Source organism: Micropterus salmoides, unplaced genomic scaffold, assembly GCF_014851395.1.
Source record: "Micropterus salmoides isolate LMB-PRFRI ecotype aquatic unplaced genomic scaffold, ASM1485139v1 Ms_hic_scaffold_9, whole genome shotgun sequence".
NCBI lineage: Eukaryota > Metazoa > Chordata > Actinopteri > Centrarchiformes > Centrarchidae > Micropterus > Micropterus salmoides.
In genome coordinates, this window is record NW_024044681.1 from 18,205,233 (window position 1) to 18,226,965 (window position 21,733).

The 21,733-nt window shown below is 38.8% G+C and overlaps 1 protein-coding gene across 2 annotated transcripts in view; it reads right to left on the minus strand.

The window, feature by feature from the left end:
- The window catches only part of LOC119895281 (glucocorticoid receptor-like), an 81,869-nt gene that overhangs the window by 4,720 nt on the left and 55,416 nt on the right, over positions 1-21,733 (minus strand). Inside the window, exons 4-9 of one of the 2 annotated variants that reach the window (XM_038708266.1) lie at positions 21,684-21,710; positions 15,385-15,501; positions 10,577-10,849; positions 8,286-8,430; positions 5,514-5,644; positions 449-606 (exon numbers count right to left, since the gene is read on the minus strand). In XM_038708266.1, the coding sequence (XP_038564194.1) occupies positions 449-606; positions 5,514-5,644; positions 8,286-8,430; positions 10,577-10,849; positions 15,385-15,501; positions 21,684-21,710 (851 nt within the window). The remainder of the gene's footprint in view (positions 1-448; positions 607-5,513; positions 5,645-8,285; positions 8,431-10,576; positions 10,850-15,384; positions 15,502-21,683; positions 21,711-21,733) is intronic. The other variant, XM_038708268.1, reaches the window with a different exon arrangement.

Sequence of the window (21,733 nt, forward strand, 5' to 3'; positions counted from 1 at the left end):
GGAGGAGACATCCAGGGAGGAGAGACATAGACAGATTAGCAAAATTTCTTTTATTTGTTTTTTCAATTTGCAAGATTATTTTTAAATTAGCCTCAGGTATACAGTAGGTCTTCTGCAATAAAGAGGCTTTACAGAGAGCGAGATTTAGAGTGCTTCTACCAGATTCGCCTGAAACATAATGCACTTAGTGGGATCTGTGAGTGTATTCTTTAGGGTTTTACACTAATCAGCATGGTGCAGGGAACTCAGTGGAACTCTACAGGTTATTGATGGACTTGAACAAAAAGATATGAAAGAAAAAGCCAGGCTGTTGTGGGAAAAAAAACATACACACACTTGTAAAATGCTAGACATGTCTGTTTTCAATGTTGCAAATCCTATATAGAACAAAGAAGAGGAAAAATGTAAAGCATGCATTATTAGCAGTGTGTGTCTGTGTGTTTCCAACCTCCTGCATGGAGTCCAGTAGCTTAGTTAGCTGGTAGAAGCGCTGCCAGTTCTGACTAGCGTTCTCCTCTCTCTTGACGATGGCTTTTCCCAGCTCCTTGATGTATGTCATCCTGATCTCGTCAAACACCGCCTGGCTCTTCAGGCCATCTTTCGGTACTACACACGTGCACAAACACAGACAGTGACAGGCACATCAGTAGTGTGCAAGTTAGCTGGCGATGGCAGGATTGTGACTGGTAAAATAAAATACAAAAGTGAAAAAATAATAATTTAAACAAAACATTGTTAATGAGTGACGCAGAGTTCATTTGAGCTCTAAATAAATCCACATTAGACCAAGAACACAACTTTGATAAGAGTTAATCCTGGACATTGCTTGTGTATGTGGAGGATATAACCTTTTATTATGTCTGTAATGTGTCTCTGCTGTAGGTGAGGAGATAACAGTGAAGGAAATGAGGGCAGTCTTAGTATCTTCAGTAGAATACAAAAATGAAGCAGGTTGTAGGTGTGCTGATTCTAAATACTTTACAATGTAATACCGGTCTAATTTGCCATCTTGGCAGCTGTTGATGTAAACAGCTGGTTATGCACATTTAAACATCTGTCTCAGACTGAAAATCCATCAATAATGTTTTTATTTGTCTTAGTTTGTTCTTTATCCTGTTCTCTGTTGCAGAAAACAGCACAAGCCTTTAAAACTTCATTAGAACTTACATTAGATGTGGGACCCCAACAAGGGCCCCGAGGAGACGTTGGCTAAACACACACAGAAGCACGGCACGCACCTCCTAACCAGAAGGCTCTAGGCAGTGGAAAATATGCAAAACTAAAGGTAACATCAGTAGCTACCGTGCAATGTGTTCCCTAACTGATGTGGTCTGGATGACAATCTAAGGGGCAGTAAACATTTCAACACACCTCATAAAAAAATCATAAACTCTACATGTACAGCGTATTTTAAAGAACACACACTAAGGATTGAGGATTTTGACTTTGCTGGTCGCTGCTGAAATGTTAAAAACCTCAAACAGATGAAAAACATCAATATGCAGTTGTCATAACGACGTCAACACATCACAGACTGTCAGTCTGGTGCCTGGCACTGGGCCCAGGCAAAGCCACAGTAACTGGCCTAGAGATTATGCAAAGCCACAGAGGGCAGGACCAGGGTGAAATAGTGTCCGATTTACATAATCAGATAAATGGGAGATACTGCAGTGCTAGTGCTATCTGGCCTCTTCATTATGCATGTTATGGTTTGGCCGAGAGACCGTTTTTACAAGAGTAAAAACAAACGGCCTTTCCTTCTCTCTACTCTGGATTATTTACTATACAACCTTTGGGTGTTATAGAAAAAAAGCTTACTATGACCCCGCAATAATTATTTTACAATTATTAAAAATGCAGAGTGTAGAAGTACAGATGTTAACTCTGCTGACAGTAAAACTTTCTGAACTTAACAGGTACTTTACACAGTAAATCAAATTATCCCTTAAGTGACTTAAATTTTCACTGCATGAGAAATGATTAAAACAGCTCAAACCAGTTGTTCTGACCTGATAGTTATGTCCATCCCTGAGGTGATAAACACATGGAAATAACCCTCAGGTACAAAAATGCAACCAAGGCTCAGTATGGAAATGTAATCTCCTCTCCATAACGAGGAAATCCTTTCCCAGAGAGTGAGATGGAAAAAAGAATGCTCTCCTCCTAAGCAAAGGGACATCTTCATAATTGGAAAAAAGTTTGATTCAGTAATATTTATTTCATGCTGTGTAGGGTTTTTCTATTTTATTTCTTCACAAAGAAAGGAAAGTGAGGGATGTCATCACTAATTTGTATATTTTAAAGTAATTCAAGCAAATCACTGCCAACAAACCAAAATGCATTTAGAATAAATTTGGACTATGACATCAAATGTGCTGAATCCAATTTTCATTCAGCAAAACTGAAATGATCAAAACTGAGGAAAAGGGTTTGTTGCAATGAGGCTTTTCATTATGTGCTTTTATTTAGGCAATTTGGGATTGTGATGGTCATCTGAGATGAGAAACAGAAAATTGTACTCATTTACCTCTATGCTTTTTATAATTTTCAAAAAAACATTGGAAGCAAATCTGTGGGTGTTGTTAGCCACCTTTTCACAAAATGCCTTTAGATCACTGGCAGAAAACAGACTTGGTCTTGTTACATAATTTGAAAGTAACAGCAAGAGAGTGAGAATTTGTGCTGCAATCTGGTATATGGAGTTTTATTTTAGTATTGACATCTCTGTCTCTTATGAAAAGAAATGTGATCTGTGTGATTGTGAAGAAGAGTCTTGAAAGAACTCTCTTTCAAGAACTAGATGCTTAAAAGTGCGGATGAAGACAACATCAAACTAAACAACTGACTCGATACTTAATGCAAGACAAGTGTTTAAAACATGCAGAGGTGCATTCCTAATTCTAATTTAAAGAAAAGGAAAGCCCCACTGAGTTTAGCACAGACTGATTCTGATCACTAAGAATGTGCACCCCCAACACGTCATAAAGGTGCTGTAAACAGACACACCACTTGCTGTTTATCTGTTGCATTTTTGAATTCAATGCTTTTTATATAATTTGCTACCATCAGTAGTGACTTTGAACAGAATTCTGGGACCTGTAGTTTCAAAACCCACTTCCCAAATCAAGGTGTTGCCAAATCAACCAGGACTGAAACCAGTCCTATTTTAAGTGTTTTAACTGTATTTTTCTTTTTTTAAGACAGTACTTGGAATTAATTACAAGTTTGTAGTGTTTTACTGCATCACTCACAAAGCTAAAATACACACAAGTTCAAATATGTGGCCCTGTGCATTGTAGATCAAAATCCTCTGATTATTCACAAGCAAGCTATTGTTTGCTTTATCATTTACCAAAGTAGAGAATTTATTTATTTATTTTTGATAAACTTGGTGCATGTTTGAACCCCCACTTGCAGTGGTACAACAATGGTGTCGCACTGTAAAATGGTTTTCAGACATTTTCAAGGAAAAACTGACTTTGATGCTAACTCCAATTATTCCCTGGTTTTCAGATGCTCGGAGACTAAAACAGATAAATGACTTGAGACTTGACTTCGACTTAAGACCCATGAGTTGAAAAAGGACTCGACTTTTTTATTAAATACTTGAGTTCGCTCATTGCAACGTTTGTGGCATAATCCCGCAACTATGTGTGCTTTCAAGTTCAAGTTTATTTATATAGCACATTTAAAAACAACACTAGTTGACCAAAGTGCTTTCCACAATAGACAACAAATATACATGACAACAGTAGAAAAAGTAAAAAATAAAATAAATGTCACTACTCAACTCTGTTTGAAGGCCAATGAATAAAGATAGGTCTTTAGCAAGGATTTGAAAGTGTCAGGAGTTTGGGCATTTCTTATTTGAACAGGTAAAGTATTCCAAAGATTAGGAGCAGCTACTGAGAAGGCTCGGCCACCTTTAGTTTTTAACCTGAATCTGGGGACATCGAGGAGCATCTGATTGGATGACCTCAGTGCTTTGACCGGAGTGTGTACATGTAAAAGTTCTGATAAATAAGAAGGTGCCAAGCCATTTAAAATTTTAAAAACAAGCAATAAAATCTTAAAATCAATCCTAAAGCGGACAGGAAGCCAGTGGAGCGAGGCTAAAACAGGGGTAATGTGCTCACGCTTTTTAGTTCCTGTTAGAAGTCGGGCTGCTGCATTCTGGACTAACTGTAACCGATGAAGAGATGACTGATCCACTCCAACATACAAAGAGTTACAGTAGTCCAGATGAGACGTTATAAATGCATGTATTACTCTTTCAAAGTCTTTGCGTGGTAGGTAGGGCTTGACTTTGGCCAACAGTCTCAGCTGAAAGAAACTGGCTTTTACAGAACTAATCTGTTTTTCAAACTTAAAAGCACTGTCAAAGATCACACCTAGATTCTTGGTAAATGGACGACTATATGTTCCTAAAGTACCAAGAACATCTATACAAGCACTTAAATCCCCAGGTCGACTGAACACAACAACCTCAGTCTTACTTTCATTCAGACAGAGAAAGTTCTGATTCAACCATATTTTAAGATCTCTCTTTCACATAGCAATCCGGCTTTCCAGAACCAGCTGCGTAGAAAAAAAACCTTACGTGTAACAATACCGGTTTGGATTGTCTGCAGCTCAAAAATCACTGACACAATCATCCATCAATACAGAACCCATAAAGAAAGGTTAGTTACGTGACTGTCTTTTGAGCTAACTGGCTGGTCAAACGTTAGCTGGAAAGCTAGTGTTAAGTTTAAGCTACACCCTGTTGCAAAATTATTAAGAACACAGCTAAAACGAATGCAGTCTAATACACAAGCCCTGTAAAAATTTTACCTTCATTAATGTTACAATATTCAGTATTGTTGTTGTTTAAACTATTTTAGAGAGCTACTGATTCAACTCTATGCTCATTTTGTTTTGCTGTAGTTTGGTGCTGTTGGAACTTTATGTTAACGTTACTGACAAGTGTTTCTATTGCTCTACTACTTTCTACCCCATTTCTAGAATCTAATAGTAGGCTAAATAATAGAAACACCTTTGTGTATAGTTAAATACAGTTAGAATAGAGAACAGAAACACTCACTACATCTTCCAAAATGATAATACAGTTAAATTGCTGCCTATCTTAAACTGTTTCAACATAAACTGAATTCCTAGTCATTTCATATGCCTTGACTTGTGACTTGCTTGACTTGATTTTCATCACAGTAACTTGAGACTTAGCTTGAGACTTGGTCATGTGTGACTTACTCCCACTCATACATTCTCATCACTACTGCTGAACTATGATTAGCAATTTGTATTTATAATGCAGTTTGTCCCCATTCCACTCAACCATACTACCCTACTGTGACAAACTGAGCCTCCCTCACATTGCAATGAAAAGGCTGCGGCAGTGCAACATAGTAGATACAATGGAAAAGTGATTTTGAGATCTCTTCCCAGAATAAATGCAGTTCCTGAAGTCGGAAAAACACTGCTGTGATTTTACAAAACCACGTGTGTTTCTTTACCTGTACTGAGCAGTAACAGGACCTTCATGCACAGGTACTCATCATAGGACACCTGCAGTCTGACAAACTCATTACAGATCTTCAGCATCTGCTCGCACTGGTCGTTCATGAAGGGCAGCTTCATGCGCTCTCTAAAAGGAGGGAGAGGAAAGACAAGGAGTAGGGAGATTGTAGAGATGTGGGAAAGAGAGGTGTAGAACAGCGGGGGGAAGAAATGGAGGAAAATGGAGGGAAGAGAGACATACAGATTAGACTTGAAGCTCTTTCACTCACCCTGTTATTCAATTCTCAGTAAACAGCCCCAGTGAAGTGCTACAACTGTGTAGGAGAAAAACGGACAGTGAAATCAGTTCTGATGGATTTTCATACCTCACTTCCACTAACACACAGCCCACATTACTTTCTACCGCTAAAATCAATACAACACATTCTCCAGATACAGTATGTAGCCTTGGGTTTAGACCTTTCTATTCATTCTGACCAACTGTAGCGGAACTGACAATGGCCTTTCATATCTATTTATTACCCCTCTCTGAGAGTTTACATGTCCATTAGGAATGACTTGTCACAGGATTAGGCCACTCTTTCTACAGATTTCCGATGAAGAGGATGAGCTGTTTGCAGGCTGTCAGTGGCAAGAGCTCAGTGTTAATTGCACTCTTGTAACTCACTACAAAGCAAAAACATTTACACTATGGGCAAAATAACACTGCACTTCAAGGAAGTTCAAAATGGCCACATCAGAGTCAGTGGTTATTTAAAAACAAGACCAATGACCAGAATCCCAGACCAGACCGGAACCAGAAAATTAGTATATAGCCAATCTAAGTACTCAAGATATCTGACTATAGCACCAAATATGAAAGTTGAAATTGTTGAAATGCTTAATCAGACATTTACTTGTTCTTTGAGCAAATATTTCTTGATTGAAATAATCATTTTGCTAATTTGTATACTGTGTTTAATTGAGGATTTTATCGAAAAAATTGTTTCAACAATTGTCCACAACATTTGGTAAATACACAATTGATTTTTTTGAAACACAGATAGTGTATCATATTGATACCAATATTGAACATTTTGAATTGAACCCATGAAGGCTGTTGTTGTTACTAACTAACTAACAAAATAATAATTTCCACTTTGTTGAAATGAGTAGGAAATTAAATGTAACAATCCAGCACAAAGTAGATACTCATTTATCTAAAATATGGACATTAAACTCCACTTTTGCTAGCTTTTCAGAAATACAACACCTAGTGGAATGGAGGTTAGCTAAGAGAGGGAATGGGACTAATATCAAAGATCCATCCATCCATCGTCAACCGCTTATCCTGCATAGAGTGTCGCGGGGGCTGGAGCCAGCTGACTAATATCAAAGATAATGGATAAAATGAGACAATGTTGTTTTACGTCCATGAGTATTTAAAGGTCCCATATTATGCTAATTTTCAGGTTCATAATTTCATTTTGGATGTCTACTAGAGTATGTTCACATACTTTCATGTTCAAAAAACACACCATTTTTCAAATACTATCCATTACTGCTGCACCTCTATTCACCCTTTGTCTGAATGCTCTGTTTTAGCTCCTGCCTCTGCCTTATGATTCCTCTAGGGACTACAGAGACTGTGGTAAGCACAGAGACTTCAAAGCACAATCAATTTGCAGCTAGTGATTGTTTAAGTAATGTGGCTTTGTAATTAACAAACGGCAGTCTTAACTGAGCTGACTCTCTGTGACTTAGGTAGCACCGAAGTTTATTTACTGTATAGTTTATTTAATTTATGTACTATCTTCTGTCTGTAAAAGAAATGTGCTTTCCTGATGAATGTGATTTCTTGTGCATATTGCAAAGCATTAGGGTTCTTTCCTATAAATATTCAAAACATGTTGTTTCATTTCACACTTGCAACACAAACCAACAGTCTACTTAGCTCTTGGGATTGAGAACCTGTGTACAGCTGGTACACCTAGAGCTGGGTGATATATTGAGAATATCAAAAACTGAAATGTAAGATTTTGATTGGGAAATATTGTGAATCTGAATAAATAATAAAATTTTCAGAACTCTTCCAGCTGGTGAAAATGAACAATGTATTACTTTTTGTCGCTTAAAGCTAAGGTAGGCAAAATGGAGAAACTAGCAAGAGCTAGATTTTGAAAATATCCAACTGAAAAAATCCCACCCCCTTCCTTCAGGCCTCCCTCCCAAACCAGCCAAGAATTAGTGAAAAGGTGCTTGAAGGCATATTTTTAAACTGGACAGAACCAGGCTAGCTGTTTCCCCTTGCCTTCAGATAGTATGCTAAGATAGCCTAATCACCTCCTGACAAATAAGTGACTTCTAAAAATGTCTAACTATTCCTTTAAAGCAGTGTATAGAGCTAGATAGGTGGGTTAGGCCAGGGAACATTTGAGCCACATTTTGAGGGACATCTCCTCCATCTCCTCATTTTAAATGTTCAATTACTCTGTACCTGTCTTTGACTCAGATAACTCCACTGTCGGGCTGAAGAGTGTTCAGACAGCCATGCAATAACCCTGATAAACATGGTGTCACCGGCTGCTCCTTTTCACCTGATTTAACATCTTAACTGCTAAATTTCAAGTGTACTGTAGACAGCTGGATAAGTGTGTAAGCCAAGTGATAAGTAAGCCAAGTAAGGCAGACACCCTGAAATGAGCCAATGCAAAGACATAATTGGCTGACAAAATGTTGTGCAAAAGGAAGGACTGCATAGTTATACAACAGCTGGCTGGAGTACGTACTGGTTGATGACGAGATCAGGGGCGAAGCAGAGCATGCTTCCGTTACACTGCTCGTACGACCTCCAACCAAGACTGAAGGACATGAGGAAGAGCCAGGAGCACTGCAGCAATGTCATCTGGTCATCCAGGTGCAGGTTGCGGAAGCCTAAAAAAGTCAGATAAAGTGGGTTGCAAAGGCACACAGACAATGGCAGACAGACAGACAGAGAGGCACAAACACATAAGTCACACACATTAAACAAGCAGCCAATGACATGACACAATTTAATTTCAGAACTTTGTTGTTCTTTAAACATTGTTGGGTCAACAGAGTAGTAAATATACAATGTCTAATATTTTTCAGTACAGCTTAAGGTGTTATGCAGCTTGTAAAATAATGATTTACCATATTAGGGTGACTGGGTAAGTTGCTGCTTGTGATTTTCCTCTTCTATTTTCCTCACAAAAACACAATTATGCCAGCTTACACATAGCAAAATAGGACGGTCTAAGTGAAGTTGACGTTCAAACTGGAATTAAATTGCAGTTCAGACATTTCCATGATGTCAAAATTATAAAAGTGGACACATGAAAGTCCTTTGCTTTGTTATGTAACCCCCACCCCTTCTGAGAGCTTTTCCTTACTATCAGCTCCCAGCTGTGGACAACGCACACACAACAAGATTAGAGTCAGATTTGTCCCTCATCATACTGTCACATGCAGAGAAATCCCCCCAAAAAAGGTTCTACATTATGGTTTTGTTGAGAGATTTTCTCTCGGAATTCTGATTTAAATCTATGTTGTGACCAATAGAAAAAATTACAGTGAGAAGAGAAAATCTCCAAGCAAATACTTGGAGCGATTATAAAGTCATGTGCCTTCTTTCTCATGATTACAAACTAGCATGGATGGTTAAAATTCCAAACTCTGCGTTTCCATTTTTGTTTTTGTGGAAATTAAACTGGGTAGGCCTTCAAACCCAGCAATTTTCTTTTTGTTTGATGTTTATAACATGAATTCAAGTTATTTAGGACAACAGTAAAATATAAGTATATCCCTTTATGAATTGAATCCCAAAGCATTTACTTTTGGAGGCATGACTTGATAGGAGTTTAAAACCAGTGGTATAAAACAGCAGCTAGCTAACAAGCTACGATGATACTGACTTGCTCCTCTTTCAACATCCTCTCCTAAAATGTTATGTCTTTAATGCACACACACACACTTGGGACACTGTTAGATGATCAATAATAATACAGGAATTGAAGCAAGATGGGGTATTTTTCAAAACTATATGTACTCTATACACTCAAATAAGTCAAGATGACACTGACAATTGAGATAAAAAAGGGACAATTAGGGTTGTAGGAACATCATCTTTATGTACATTCAAAAATATATTAACCTTGGTCAAGACTTGATATCAAACTACTTTGGAGGAACTGGGTCTCTATAGAGAATTGTTCATTTATAATCCACCGTTGCTCTCATCTTCCATCTGTAATTATGGATTTAGCCATTACAGAGGTCACACTTTTTTATTACACCACATGTGTTGTTCTTTGGCTCTACTGTCAAGAGGAATCATCTGGGGTAAACTACATCTTTTCTGGGGGGGGGGGTTGTGCAGTTTTAACAGTTACCAATGCAACAATTAAGATAACTAACTGGCTAAATGAATCAGTTAAATGATGAACATTGGCTACATAATGGCTCCTTCTTTGCTTCTCATTTACTGAATGATTTTACCTGATCAGCCTGAAGCTGCAGTCTAAATCTGAAGAGCCCTATTAAAGTTATTAATCTGATTAGAGTAACATCTCCACACCTGTTCTAACCTCTACAGAGTCATGTGCCTTCGTTCTCATGATTAGAAACTACAAGGACATTGTAAAAATATTGTAAATTAGCATGTTTCTTCAACATCACATACTTTGCACTGTTTCACAAGTTAACTTGTGGCTACTCATGTTCCTTAGTTTTACTGAGGATTGAAATGCTAACAATGCTGACTAGCACTGGAGGGCAAAATTGAATGCTTTGTCATTGTGTACTAAATGTCTAGTCAAACTGCAAATGTTGTGTTGCACAACCATGGAAATTCTTCATTTAATTTCCTAAAGGTGATGCAACTTCCTTGACCAGCTGCATGTATTAGAATTAACAAGTGACTTCATTTTCCATCAGTGACTTGGCTCACCTCACTACACATTAGTCTCAATTACAAGCTAGAAATACTGCCAGTGACACACTTTGCTTGAGCAGTGATATGCATCTAAACAACAACAAATGCTAAGGAGCTTTTTGTTACCTGGCAGTGACTTGGCCCACTTGACTGCAGAGATGACCTGCTGCCCACCCAGCCTGTTGAGGGTGGTCATGAGTCGTGAGGAGGTGTCAGGCAGTGTGCTGTCATAGCCCGAGTAGATGATCTCTGGCTCGATGGCCTTCAGCACAGACAGCATGGTGGGCACAAGCTGGGGCATGCACCTGGGGATGACTGGAACAGGCATGTTGCTGATAGGCTCTGATGATCCAATGGGCCGCTGCACTTTCATCTTGATCAGCTTCTTGTTTTTCCTTGCTGGGGGGCGGGGCAGGGCAGAGGAGAAAAAAAGGGGCGGGAAGGAGAAACAAAACAGGGAGACCGATTTTACTTACAGACAACCAACAGCATCCAAACAACAGAATCCAGGCAGTAGACTAAATTAAAGATAAAAGCTGTTTGTTAGTGATTAATAGATGATATTGATACAATTTGATGGATTTAGTGGGGAGACATGTGTTGTGTCCAGAGAGGCGTATACTGTATGCCAAACCTTTTCACGGACCCCTAAACTGACACAAATTACACAACAGACCCCCATGTGATACAATTTTGTCCCAGGGTCCCCCATCTAATACACTGCTCAAAAAAATAAAGGGAACACTTAAACAACACAATGTAACTCCAAGTCAATCACACTCCTGTGAAATCAAACTGTCCACTTAGGAAGCACTACTGATTGACAAGGCGCTACCAGGAGACAGGCCAGTACATCAGGAGACATGGAGGAGGCTGTAGGAGGGCAACAACCCAGCAGCAGGACCACTACCTCCGCCTTTGTGCAAGGAGGAGCAGGAGGAGCACTGCCAGAGCCCTGCAAAATGACCTCCAGCAGGCCACAAATGTGCATGTGTCTGCTCAAACGGTCAGAAACAGACTCCATGAGGGTGGTATGAGGGCCCGACGTCCACAGGTGGGGGTTGTGCTTACAGCCCATCACCGTGCAGGACGTTTGGCATTTGCCAGAGAACACCAAGATTGGCAAATTCGCCACTGGCGCCCTGTGCTCTTCACAGATGAAAGCAGGTTCACACTGAGCACACGTGACAGACGTGACAGAGTCTGGAGACGCCGTGGAGAACGTTCTGCTGCCTGCAACATCCTCCAGCATGACCGGTTTGGGTCAGTAATGGTGTGGGGTGGCATTTCTTTGGGGGGCCGCACAGCCCTCCATGTGCTCGCCAGAGGTAGCCTGACTGCCATTAAGCACCAAGATGAGATCCTCAGACCCCTTGAGATTGACCATATGCTGGTGCGGTTGGCCCTGGGTTCCTCCTAATGCAAGACAATGCTAGACCTCATGTGGCTGGAGTGTGTCAGCAATTCTTGCAAGAGGAAGGCATTGATGCTATGGACTGGCCCGCCCATTCCCCAGACCTGAATCCAATTGAGCACATCTGGGACATCATGTCTCGCTCCATCGACCAACGCCACATTGCACCACAGACTCTCCAGGAGTTGTCGGATGCTTTAGTCCAGATCTGGGAGGAGATCCCTCAGGAGACCATCCGGAGCATGCCCAGGCGATGTAGGGAGGTCATACAGGCACGTGGAGGCCACACACACTACTGAGCCTCATTTTGACTTGTTTTAAGGACATTACATCAAAGTTGGATCGGCCTGTTGTGTGGTCTTCCACTTTGATTTTGAGTGTGACTCCAAATCCCAGACCTCCATGGGTTGATAAATTTGATTTCCATTGATAATTTTTGTGTGATTTTGTTGTCAGCACATTCAACTATGAGTATTTAATGAGATTATTTCATTCATTCAGATCTAGGATGTGTTCCCTTTATTTTTTTGAAAAGTGTATGATCTTTGCTTGTAGATTTTAATACAGAAAGTGTATAAAATACATGACCAAAGTAGTAATACATTCTGTAATTGTGTTATTTGTGGATGTAATTATAGTGAAAATAAATTTGCTGGGGACCCCCTGGAATCCCACTTTTAGAACCACTACTGTATGGTACATGTTATAGACTGCTTACAGAGCAAGGAGACAGATGTTCAACTAACAGAAGGTAAGATCCAACCAAAACAAACAACAAATGATCCTTTTTATCATGAATTAATCTGACATGTCTTTTCTCGATTCATCGATTTGGTCTATTAATGTCAGAAAATAGCGAAAAAGATCCATCACAATTTCTCAGAAAGACGAATGTGCTGTTTCATCGGAAAAACAGTCTAAAACCCAAAGATATATAATTCACAGAGACACTGTTGCAATTAAACTAAAGAATCCATAAGAAACACTGACAATGAGATAAACACACATGTGGACATGAAAGCAGCCAGATCTGTTAAACACACAAGTAAACCTCAGAAAATGTACCAACCAAGGCTGGTGCACATAATTAATACACTTTTCCAACACTCCTTTCTCTGATTTACTTTACTTTATTTTGGTTAGTAATCTCATTTTGACACTGGAGTGGTGAGCTATCCACCCCATGTTACCCAATGGCACCTCACCACGACTGTATTTGTTTGCAAACAACTATGGATTCTATCACATTTATTAATCACATTTATGTATTTGTGACATTAATTAATGTCAGTTCAAATCCAACTGAACTAAGCAGCTTTCATAATAACACACTGCTTTTTCAGTGGCACTGTGGTTCTTTCGGATTTCAGGCTGCCAGTGCCACCACCTCACTTGATCCTAGCCTCAACTGGCCTCAGTACTTTTTACATCCTGGTTAAGACCCTGTCCCCGTTGCCTCTACTACACCTTACCTAGATGAAAGGGGGCAAACAAGTGATTGAAACAACTGAGTTAATTAATTAAAAACAGCAAGAAAATGAACCGACTGTCATAAATTTGAAGCAATGTGCACTTGTAGTAAACCAGTCTTCACTTTACAAGGTAAAACCTTTCCATTTCTCAGAGGAACATTTTGGTAATGTTTTTTTTGCAGTTTCTCTTGAGTGCAGCAACAGCAATTGCAAATTGCTGTGTTTTTGCGCACAAAATGTAGATTATCTGGGCATCATTTTGACATTTTCTCCCACCAAATGTGCAAAACATATGAGGGGTTGAGAGGTTAACATGAAAATGGTAATGAATGTTTTCTATTCTCTGCCTTTTTAAATTTCCTCTCCTGGCGTTTCTATGGCAACTAAGAGCCTCTCTGGTGGGAGTCTGTCTGCTGATGTGCTGACATTCATCAAATCCCTCTCTCTGTCTTTCTGTCTCTGAAACAACTCTACCTCTGTCTGACAAAAACTGGACAGTTTACATGTAATTTCACTCAACACTGATTTGTACAAACTACTGAACACAACTTACATGCCAAGGAATATACATACAAGGAAGCATCATCACCTGAAATAACACAACAATCAAGTTCCAAGCACTTCACCTGTTGCTTCCTATGTCCATCTTCCTAAAGCTCACAGCACAGAGTCCTAAACACTAATCCCTTGAAGCAGAATCAGGTGAAAGATCACCATATGATCCAAGACTGTGGACCTGGGACTTGACAGTGGATTATGCATTGATCAATGTGTGAGGCAGTGGCGCTCTCTCATTCTGGCCTGGCCTCATCCAGGCCTGCACATTCATAGACAACGGCACACGCATGTTCACAGACTGCAGCTTTTCCAATGCTTGTGTAGAGCTAAATGTTCAGGAGGACTTGTGGATCCAGGACTTTTCAGTGATTTGAAAGGTCCTCTTAAAGAGTCATTAGTAAATATAAGTATAAGTAAATATGTGAGGTGAGTTGTTGCGGGAAGACGACGGTGGAAATGTAAGTCAGAGTTAGAGAGAGGATTCTGTTGTGTTGGAGTAACGTTAGGCATTAAAGTCTTGCTTGCAGTTCCTCTATGTACACAACAAACTTCTGTCTCTCATTTCCACCAGTGTTTCCTGCAACAACTCACCCCTCACGATATTTCAGAGCAAGAACTGCCCTTGAGCGAGACTTCTGTTTCTGGTAAAAAGCAAAGTATGTTACTGGGTGTTACTCTTTCGATGATGTTGTTAGACACCTCAAATGTCTCTTGACTCGAGGCCATTTGTTCACTTTCAATCTTTCCACAAGTCATCTGTATTCATCTTTGTCACTATATTTAAAAACAAAGCATTGGTACAAAAACCGATGATTTCAGAGTAATCATACCCTAACAATAATCCAGAATTATTACATACTGTCTTTTCCAATTTTAGACACCCAGCAAAAATATTTGGTGCTCTTTGGAAAAAGTAAGAAACCAAAAATAAAATCACAGAGCATTTTTAATATAATATGATTAAACAAATATCAAACTCACTAAGAAGTTTGGGAAAAGACAGGGCATATAAAGTGAATAATGTGAAAATGAAATAAAGGTGATTGTGTCTTCTGCCGTCTAAAATACATAGTTTTGTAATAGTTGGAATGCTACTTAAAGTAACAGGCATTGTAGTTATGGGAGTATTCTTTTCTGAGACTATCATTTAAGACAGAGGTTGTGTGACACAAGATTTGAACCAACACAACTTGCCCTTGTTCCATAAACTTGGGTGGTTTGGTGGTTTAAAAGAAACCAGACATACTGGAGGTCGTAGTAGATGGCCAGTGACATGACACTCGCTCAAGGGGAATTTCAACAAGCCACTATTTAAAGACACATTAAAATAAAATAAATTTTAAGCCATTTTTTGGGCAATACACCCGCCAAAGTATTCCGTTTTGGTTGGAAATACTGCTCATTATGAAAGCTAAAACCACTCTAACTGCTGTTTCACTGACTTTAAAGTCAGTTTTAACAAGGCCTGGCCTGATTTAAAGACTGTTTACCTTCCAAGTTCATTCCGGCTTGAAGACATTTCCTGAAGCGGCAGGCTGGGCAATTCTTCCTCCGGATTTTATCGATGATGCAGTCATTTCTCCCTGCACACAGGTAGTTGTGCTGGCCTGTACAGAGGAGAGGAAGAACAAGAAGAAGAGGGGGGAAAGGGAAGACATATTAGCTAGCTAAGAAGGCTTGAGAAGGAATAGCATGAGCAGTATATATTATGACCGCACTAACCACCTGCTGATTCTACAGTAAGCCTCACAAGCCTGTGGCTTCCCTCTAGTGTTGACGGCTTCACTTGTTTAAGCCTGCACTTGGAACACATGCCATAATGCCATGATTGTGTACAGAGCTCTTTCAGCCCAACAATTAGAAACGGTCCACATTTATATTATGGCCCATGTACTAGAGTCTAAATAGTTTGTTTGCAGACAATGAAAGCTTTACGTTTCTCATAACAACTCTTTTTCTACCCGAATATGAATGCCTTACATGATTAGGGTGCAGGAAAATAAACCAGAGATGAAACTATAATTTGATTAAATTGATTTGAAAAAGAGGCAGCAATAGATATTTAACCAGAGGGAAGAAATTATGTGTCTGTGCCATCAAACATTTTAGGAGTAATGTCCGTGTGTGATTTTAACAGTTTGAGACGTTAAAGGATGAAGCTGTTTCTTTATTTCTGTTGTTGGAAACAAATGTGATAAAAAGGCCAAAACCAAAAACCTATGCTAATTTAGCTAGCTGCTCCTGCCCTGCATCAAGGCTAGTATAAACAAATCACTCCACATTTGCTTTGTACCGTTAATTACTGTTAATACCATAAAAAACATAATTTCTTGTAGGCTAAAATCAACACTTTGACATAATACCGGTGATACACAATATCATATGTAATGTGGATCGCGTTAGCTGGTGAAGTAATGTGGAAAGCCATAACGTTACATATATATTGCACTGGATTATGTTAGCAACTGCTAACGAGGTAATGTCACTCTCTCCGTCACTGCAGCCTTTCTGACGTTGACGTTTTCACCAACATCGTCTGATTCGTGGAGTTTATGTTAGAGTTAGTGTTGGAGCCTGTGTTGTGCTGGTTATGGTTTTAGTGGACTGCATTTCGTTAGCTAAGGTGTTGTCGCTGTAGCCGGAGAGAGGCTTGACAGCGCGCACAGCTACATCCCAACCCAGTGCCTTCGCATCAAAAGCAGAATATTGGCTGGTCCAAGCAACAGAGAAAACAGGCCTGTGCTTCATTTCTAAGTGAGGTTAGAGCCTACTGCCAATAAGCCAGTGAAATTTTGATTTATTAATATTAAGTGATTTCATTGAAAAACTACATAAATCCCCTTTAACTGTGTTTGAGCACCAAGCATCACTGATGTAAAACACAGAGTCCCCCTCCTCTCATCTTGCCGGAGTCTAAAGAGTGTATTAGTTGCGAGTATGGTATGCAATTGAGTAACAACGCTTAAGTAAACAAACAAAAAAGACTAATGTAAACTACTATGCAGCTGTGATAAAGGTTTAAGACTGTGAGTAGCTCCTCTGTGATCTTCACGGCTGATGGGATTTGCCATTCCAGGCATCAACATAATTTTTCAGAAGCCTGGCAATAAATTCTGCTTATTTGTTCATTATGCTAATTCTGGGAATTTCTTGTGCTTTCTTTTCATCTTTGTCTTCTCTGTGCTGATATCAAGCTGTGGCACTGTCGCCACCTCAAGCCATGCCACTTCAGTGGAAGTAGCCTGTGTGTCTTGCTTTAAGCACATAAAGTACTTGCGTGGCAGAGCCTGAGGAATGTCATATGAATCTTATCTTTCCAGCATCATCACATTATTTTGGGTTCATACTGAGACATAATCAATAAAAGACAAAATCAAAAAAGGGGATGTCCCTTAAAATCATGCCAAGCACACCATGGTCATCTGTTTAGGTTTTGCTATGACAGTTTTTCTATAAAACTGTCATGATTAACTACAATTACTTCAGATGTGCTATATGAGTCATTAACCCAACAAAGAACTTCACATCTGCTGCTGAGATCATCAACAGTAACACAGTGGAAAACAGACCTTAGGCAGTGATTTGGAAAGACTCGTCACTAAACATTATCTGCCAGTGAAAATGATTCTTGGTTTGTTTTGCCATATTCTTCCGTTTACTGGTCACTGTTAACAGGAAGTCAGCAGGATTGAAAAAATGATCCAGTGATTGAAGTTATCACACACACAAGAGATTTCCATGTAATTCAAACATACTGATTTTGCACAGCAAACTTAATCGAAGCTACCTTTTGCGTCAAACCATCCACAGGTGTTACAGCTAGCTTCATATTCTTGTCACTGGCTTTAATAAGTTGTTATTTTCAAATACTGGATTCCTAAAAGCAGACTTTCTGGTCTGACAGAGAAATGCATGGCATGCTGAAAATGGTATGCAAAGGGCAGAAAAAAGAGGTGAAACCACAAAACAAACAAACAAAAACATTTTTGTTGGGTTTTTTTCTACATGTATTGTCACTCATTGATTACCAGGTCAATAGATGATCTTTGAGCTTTTTCAGTTCGAGCACTGCAATGGAAAACAGCCATATTGCATCACTCCCCTTTGCGATGCATTGTTCCATTGAAACATTTTAAATTCAAAATTAAGTCTTATTAAAGAGCATATGCCCCTACCCCTGCGACCCTGTACGCAGGATAAGCGGTTGACGATGGATGGATGGATGGATATGCCCCTCCTGGGTGACTGGAGGACTAAATTTTAGCATGCTCCCCCATCACTAATTACTGTAGATTTTCAGAGGTAAGGTAGAAGACCTGCTCATTAGTCACATCTTCTGTAATATCATTACTCATTATAGAGCAGATCTACACATCTTTTACACTGTGAGGAGTGGCAGATACAATAAATAGCCATATGGAAACCATGTAATGTGAGGTCTTCATAGTCTTGAAACTTGGCCCTCTATTCTAAACTGATAAAATTTCATCACCCCGGATGACACAATAAATGTTTAACTTGTTCTGCCTCTGCCACTCTCCAGCAACCCTTCATTTATTGCACACACACTTAGAAGTTTCTGCATGACCGCAACACAACATCATTGGCTGAAACAAAACCTTATATAAAGTTAACAGAGCTTTGACAATGTGCCCTTTGGGACTATAAATATTATTACTGATCTTTGAAATATCATGTGTTTGATGCAGCTTTTTGAACTAAAGGGCATTCAATAATACTGCTGGCACCATGTCAAAATAATACTGTACAGTGTGTAATTTGTTTTCCTGAGGGGCATGTACACTCAAGTTAAAACAACTTCCTGTTTCATGGTGAAACATCGTAATTTAACACCACGCCACAGACACACTCTTCAACGAAAACTCACTGTTAGCTCAAATTTTCATGGCAAAGATGTTTGGACTACACCACGAACATTTAAAGTCGATCCAATTGTCCAGGAGGGGTTTGTTAAAGTACGGTGCCAGTAAATGGTGAAAAATACACTTTCACTTCAAAATGGCTGACTTCCTGCTGCATTTAAGGTTTAGCTCCCAGAGGCATTTTTGTGTGTCTTGATACATCAGCCACAAACTTAAAGGAAAAAAGTAATATTGGGTCTCCTATATTGTAATTTTGTATTGTTTTATTTCTGCGTTAACGTTATCCAGTGTTTAAGATGCTCATCTAAAGCTAAACTAATTTTCAACCTGTGCAATATGATTAAGAACATATATTTTTAAATGTGTATTGTATTGTGTCTGAGGCAGTTCATTTTCAATATTATTTTGCCCACTTCCAGTTTGCTCACAACTGAGTGAATGTTGAGCCTAATACAGCAACCTAAATAGCAGCACCAGCCAACACTGAATGTGGGACATCGAGCAAATGATTAGCTCAGCTTAATGATGTTTCAGAACAGCAGCATGCTAAGTTGAAGGTGGCTGAAGCCAAATAAATTCTGTAAAAAAGATGGAGCAAACATGTGTCAGTATACAGTATGTACTGTACTTAACATTGCTGGAAAGGCTTAAGTTCATAGTATGGACTAATTTAACTGTAACAAAGCAGTGCTCTTACTTATTCATATCTATAAAACTTGAGTTTATATTAATATGAGTGGCAAAGGCAGTACTTCTTTATACATTTGTCAAAATCACAGAAAGAATTACCTTTCAAAAAAATAATCATATTCTATGCAGTCAGGAAATTAATCTACAGGGTTGCTGGCAATAGCGGCCCAGGTACTGCCAGTTGCAGCCATCGCTGATATCACAGGAAGTCAATGCAAACAATGGCATAAACAGCCATCTGTTGTATCAAAAGTGGCAGCTGAATCCCACTGATATTCTCTCTCCCTTATCCTGCACTGATCTGCTAACACGGGCCTGGTTGCGTTTGGAGCTAACACTAGCATGCAGGGCTGCAACTAATGAGTGTTTGCTCAGTGGGCCAGTGGTTTGCACTGTCAACTCACAGCAAGCAAGGAAGCTCCAGAGTTTGAACCTGTACTGATCCTTTCAGCAACAATTACTAGTTACTTAATCTGCAAATTTAAAATGAAGCAACTCCTTTTATGTGTGAAAAAATAACCAGCAAATGTTTGGTATTTTTGCTTAATCAAAACAATCAAATTATAATCTCATAACATGTGAAAATCATACTTTTAGTTCTCTTTATTGATAATAAACTTAAATAAATATTCCCAGTCTGTTTATGTGTTTCTCTGGAATAGAATTTATATAAAATTTAGCGGATAACTCAAGGACTTACAAATCATTAAAATCAAGGTCATATCATTTTAAATAATCTAAACACTTTCTCCTTCACAAAATATTTCTCCGGCAATTTTGTAATCACAGGAAACATGAGTTATGTGCACTTTTAAATATGTATTTTGCCTAAATACTTAAGCTATAAAACCAGTGAGTCAACTCCTCACTAAAGTCAAGAAGAGGAACTTATTTGGCTACTGTCTTTGATACACCCAACCCAAAAATAATGTTAGCTGACATGAAGGAAAAACACTGCACTGCAGAAGATTATGAATATCTGGGGAGGATTGTAGCAATCTGAGGTGTGGAAACCACTGTGGGCAGGTGTGTTTTACTGTAAAATAGTTAATTAATGTAGAAATTCAAATTTACAAATTATTTTAGGTAAAATTGTTCCTTAGAAATAAAAAAAACAAATAGTTTTATTAAGAGTTATGTGTAAGTATAGTTAAAAAACAGACAGGGAAAGTGATTATATTGACAATGTTAGATTTACCTACTGGCAAAACCTAATATTTACGGTATTAGACATTAGTGTGTTCCCTATTATCTATTTAAGATATCTCTGTTATTAAGAGTAATTTAGAAATTCAAGGTTATGCTCCTTAACTGAAAATGTCCAAAAATCTGTCTCAGACACACCTTTTATTTGAATTCCTCACATCTAATAAATGATTATATCAATAGCCACATGTCACCCATTTTGGGTGTTACTTTATTTCTTGTAACTCCATTTCCTGTTGGCCTTACTCATTGCGTAAACACATTATGAACTCCCTTATCATTGCTTTCCAGTGAAAACCATGTAAACCAAAATGTGGTGATTTTTCAGATAAACTGAAGGATGAAATGATCCCTCAGTTTATCAGATTATGGGTTCAGAAAATTAACATTTTTAAGATAAGTAAACCATTTAACAACCAAATGGATTACCTGATAAATGCATGGTCACAATTCATAAAGCTAAAAACAGGGCGTTGTTCTTTGCTCATAAAAAGCTGATGTTTTAGAGATACAGGGTTTTCACAGGACAAGGTTACTGTAGACTACAATTGTCCAGTCCAGTTGAATGGCCAAACTAAAGGTGTCAGTAGAAACCATACAGAGTGAATAAAACACATGAACAGCACAAGAATAAAAAGTTGAGGCGGTCAGATCCAGTGGTTAATGTGGGTCAAGTGCAAAAGCATAGGCCTACTTAGAGACATCATGTGATTGCAATTGTTGGATGTACCACCTGTGAGAATGATGAGGTGGAGCATTCCAAGCAGCAGAAATTGAAGAGCACAAAATCACTCACAGGGAATTTACGCTGACTTGAATTACCAAATCGGAGCATTTGCGTGCATTAACAGATAGTTGGCAGAAGAGGCCATGCATGTGTCTAGGCAGATTGATCATATTTCAGTGCTGAAGGAATACAGGGACATGGGCAAATCAGAGTTTATAGTTTTACCATCATCATCATTATTATTATAATTATTATTGTTATTATTGAAATTGAATTTATTTACCATCTGTGTTTTGTCGTGCTCTCCATCCTTCACCATAGAGACAACGACCG